The sequence below is a fragment of the Tupaia chinensis genome, unplaced genomic scaffold, assembly GCF_000334495.1.
Source record: "Tupaia chinensis unplaced genomic scaffold, TupChi_1.0 Scaffold000532_1, whole genome shotgun sequence".
Classification (NCBI taxonomy): Eukaryota; Metazoa; Chordata; class Mammalia; order Scandentia; family Tupaiidae; genus Tupaia; species Tupaia belangeri.
Genome location: NW_006160045.1, coordinates 1,676,144 through 1,680,859, shown reverse-complemented (window position 1 = coordinate 1,680,859; position 4,716 = coordinate 1,676,144). Strand labels below are relative to the sequence as shown.

The 4,716-nt window shown below is 46.4% G+C and overlaps 1 protein-coding gene across 1 annotated transcript; it reads right to left on the bottom strand.

The window, feature by feature from the left end:
- Positions 1-2,411: 2,411 nt before the first annotated feature.
- Positions 2,412-3,732, bottom strand: BECN2 (beclin 2). The gene is given in 2 exon segments (XM_014591107.1): positions 2,412-2,633; positions 2,635-3,732. Coding segments are annotated over 2 exon segments (1,320 nt in total).
- Between the last annotated feature and the right edge of the window lie 984 nt (positions 3,733-4,716).

Genomic DNA, 4,716 nt, shown 5'->3' with positions numbered 1-4,716 from the left:
ATTTCTGGTCAAAATAAAATAATGAAAGCGTGATATAAAATGATTGCCAAAAGGCACATGCACTAACTGGAGAGAGAGAGAGAGTGCACTCCCACCATGGGGGATAGTCACATTGGAATTCCTTCTCCTCCATCTCCTTCTCCTTTCAGGATTTTGGGCACACAGGCATACACACCCACTACATTTTTCAAGTTTCCAGATTTGGGACTTAAACATGTGCCCAGTGTGATTTTCAAGCTGATGGGTCCAACACTCGAACCATGTAGTTGACCATGAGGGATCCAGTTGCCTTAACCACCATGCCACATTGGCTGGCCCATTGTTCTCATGTTTCTACTACCACTTCTACTTATAGAATGGTAATTATGTAGGGGCCATTCTAGGCGCTCTCTGGACTACTAAGCTAAGTTAGGCCTTGAGAAGTTTACAATTCGGTTAGAAGACATTATGCACAGATGAGAGTGAGGAAGGGCAAGTGTGGCACATTTTGGAATAAAAAGGATCTGGGAGAAGTATAAGCTGAGCCTGGAGAGGAAGGCAAAATTGGATCGCAGGGGCTAAAAGCCATGGTAGGGATTTGGGATTTTATGCTGTGAGAGGTGGAGATAAAGTGCCTTAACACAATACATTTAAAAATATTCCTCTGGCTGGCTCTTTTCATCTTTTTTTGGAGAGGTTTCTGCTATCAGGCACATGCGCTTGCCAGAAAGACAGAGACAGAGAGAAAGAAAGTGAGAAATCACCCCCTCAGGGGGTATGGCCATGATGAAATCCCTTCTCCTCCATTCTCCTCTTGAGATCTTGGGCACACATGCACATGTACCTGGCATGAGTTTAAACCTCCGGGTCCAGGACTCGAACCGTGGTCAACTACATGGGAGCCCAGTGATATAACCATTACACCATCTGCTGGTCCCACCATCTTTTACTTTCTTCAATCTCATAATGGATCTATCAGCAGATGTTACTTGTCTTTGACCACTCCGACCCCTCATCACAAAGTTAATCTCAGTGTGATGACACAGCTCAATAATACATGACTCTCACTTTAAATCATTGAAGAATGTGTAGATGAAAGTTTCAAGGATGAAGAAGAGGGATTTATACTACACATCACAGCAAAAATTTAATATCTTTGAAAATTGTCCTCTCCCCTGCCACCCCCCCACCATTCCAAAGTTCACATATATCAAAGCTCCCATTTTTTTCTTTGTGCCAGAGGGCACATGTGCTGGGGAGAAAGAAAGTACTTTGTAACAGACTAGTTATCGCAATCCTTTTTCCTTCAATTTTCCACCCCTTCAGGATCCCAGACACAACACACCCTGGGCATGTTTTTCAACCCACTTGGACCAATGGCACCTGGACAGGAACCCTGGTCTTCCATGTAGTATCTGGCTTCCTCTACATCATACTTAACCACTGTACTTTGGGACCAGCTCTACAATTCTTTTTTTTTTTTTTTTTTTTTTTTTTTTTAATTTTTTTATTTATTTAATTCCATTTGTTGTTATTTTTTAATTTGACAGAGACAGAGAGGGAGAAAGGGAAATAGAAAGCAAGCCGCCAGTTCCAGGACTTGAACCACGGTCAGCCATGTGGTAATCCAGTTCCCCTTTTAAAAAAATATTTATTTAATTTTATTTATTATTTTTTAATTTGATAAGAAAAGGAAAGAGAGGTAGAGAGAAAGAATGAGAGCGTACAAGCCACCAGACCAGGTCCAAGACTCGAACCATGCTTGGCAATGTGGGAGTCCAGCACCTCAAACACCATGCCACCTGCCAACCCTGGGAATTCAGCTCCTTTAACCACCAGGCCACCTGCCATTCCGCCCTCCCACCGCAAGTCTTTTGGATCTTAATATGTGTTTTGGCCTTTCATTTTTGAATTGTAAACATGTACTGTCTGTTTTTTTTTTTTTTTTTTCCCTAGAGGTTTTTGCTATAGGGCGTGTGCACTAACCAGAAAGACAGAGAGAGACAGAAAGTGAGAAATCACCCCCGAGGGGGGATGGCCACGCCGCAATCCCTTCTCCATTCTCCTCTCAGGATCTTGGGCAAGCAATGAACACGCATCCGGCGTGAGTTTAAGCCACCGGGTCTGGGACTCGAACCACAGTTGGCTACATGGGAGTCTAGCGACATAGCCATTACACCAACTGGTCCCGCTCTCTGAGTTTTGCAATGATATTTTCACAATATTTTAGAATAAAAGAGATTTATTTCTTTTTAAAAAATGATTTATTTATTTATTTATTTAAATTTGACCGGAGAGGGACAGAGTGAGAGAGAGCGAGAGAGACGGAAAACGAGAAAGCAAGCCACCAGGTCCAGGACTCGAACCGTGGTCAGCCATGTGGGAATCCAGTGCCCCCAACCACCATGCCATTTGCCAGCCCCAAAAGAGCTTCATTTTTGACAATACTTTAAGGAGGCCCATGGCAGACTCCACTTCAAATTTACAAGCATGAGTTTTAGTGCCTTTGTCCACCTCTCTTCTGTGTTCAAATGGGTTCTAATGGAGTAGGACTCCCCAGTCCCTTCGGCATCTTCCACCAGACCTCTGTCCACATGTATCCTATAGGGCAGGCAGAGGCCTGCCTCTCGAGGGGGGCGGCAGGCCCCCTGCCTCTCCTTTCTCAGCCTCTTCTATGAACTGCTGCATGCAGTCCAAGAAGGCCATCATGGCACGGTCAAATTTGTTATCACAGAAAACACTCTGCCCGCCATGACAGAATAAAGGCAGCTCAACAGAGTCATCTGTTAAAGACTTCAGAAAGGAGTGGTTTCCACAGGGAATGAGTCGATATCTCTGAAACTCCAGTCCGATTGTTTTGGACAGGGCGAGGAGCAGCAAGGATGTCTGTCCCCAGGCAGCATTAATCTCATTCCAACCCACAGGGACAGTGGGGAGGCAACCCAACCTGAAGTGATTGATGATGCCTATAGAGCCCTCTTCCCAGATCTCAAACGTGGCACTGAAGACACTGGTTTTCTGCAGCCTGTCCAGCTGGACCTGGGCATACCTCAGCTGGTTCTCCGTGCTCCTCAGCTGGTCCTGTAGCTCCAACTGTTGCCATTCCAGTGCTGTGCAGTCCATCTGGCACTGCCTCTCCAGCTGCTCCAGCTCCATGGTCTCTGCCTGGGCGGCCTCTAGATCTGCTGCTACTCTTGCACGGTCCTTGTACACATCCCTCAGCTCCTGGGCCAGTCTTGCCTCCTCCAGCTCCAAGTTCTGCAGCTCTGCCTGCAGTTCCTCCTTCTCCTCCTCACCTGCCTGTACCCTGGTCTCCAGGCAGCGTTCGTAGTTCCGATTCTCAAGTTCTGTGAGAGCCGTCTGAGTGTCCAGCTGCTCTAAAAGGTGGTCAGTACACTCCTCACACAGGGGGTGGTCCACATCTTTTTGGCCAGAAATGATTTCAAAGACATCTCTGGCAGTCTTCTGGATGCTACTGAGAGTTCGCAGGGGACCGAGCTTCCCAAGCAGGGTGAAAATGTTGCTGCTGTCCTTGGACATCGTGCCATCACCAGGAAAGGGCCCACTAGAGGTATCGTCCTGTAGCTTCTCAACTTCCGTCTCCTCCCTGGAGGTAGCACCCGTCTGGGTTTCTCCTAGTTCCCCCTGCACTGAGGCCAGCGTTGGGGCTGCAGGAAGGCCCTGGGTTTCCAGGGGCTGACACAGCTTCAGAGGCTGGTTGCAGCGTTGGCAAATGAATCGAATGAAGGACATTGTGGAGGTCTTGACTTATTCTCCTTCAGTCTAAGCTTCTTCTGGTCCCTTAGTTGCTTATCTTTTTATATCTTTTAGGCTCTTCCTAAAGAGTGATTATTTTTAAATGCATATCTCATCTTGTCACTCTCCTACTTAAAACCCTAGCATGGTACCCTCCTTCATTACCTATAGACTTTTAGCTCCTCATAGAACAGTGATTTGTAAAAAGAAAATCTGATCATCTCACTTTCCCCCTTTAGTGTTTTCAAGACACACCTTAGGAGTAATCTTTCTAAAAGTAAAATCTGATCATGGCGCTTTCCTCCTTAAAGTGTTTAATGACCTTATCTTTTTTTAGGATTAAGTTCAATCACCGTAACCTGATACCAAGACTCATTTTTTCATCTTTTCTCCCCATTTTGTGCCACCCTCATTCATGGGCTTCTCTTTGTTCCTGCAAACAAATTACATTCTAGTTCTCACAATAGGAAGTATTATATTGTTTTCTCTGACTGAAACACCCTGTCTTCCCCTATTTACCTGGCTAACTCCTAGTCATCCTTTTTTACTGATGTTCTTTTTTGTTGGAGAAGCTTTCCTATAGGGCGTGTGTGTACTCTCCAGAAACACAGAGAGAGACAGAAAGGGAGAAATCACCCCCTGGGGGGATGGCCACGCCACAATCCCTTCTCCTCCATTCTTCTCTCAGGATCTTGGGCATACACGCACACGGGCCCTGTGGGAGTTAAAGTCACCAGGTCCAGGACTCGAACCATGGTCGACTACATGGGAGTCTATCGACATAGCCACGACGCCAACTGCTGGTCCCACTCCTAGTCATCCTTTTTTTTTGAGAGGTTTTCGCTACAAGGCACATGCACTCGCCACACAGAGAGAGACATAGAGACAGAAAGCGAGAAATCACCCCCCCAAGGGGAATGGTCACGCCGCAATCCCTTCTCCATTCTCCTCTCGGGATCTTGGGCACGCACGCACATGCGC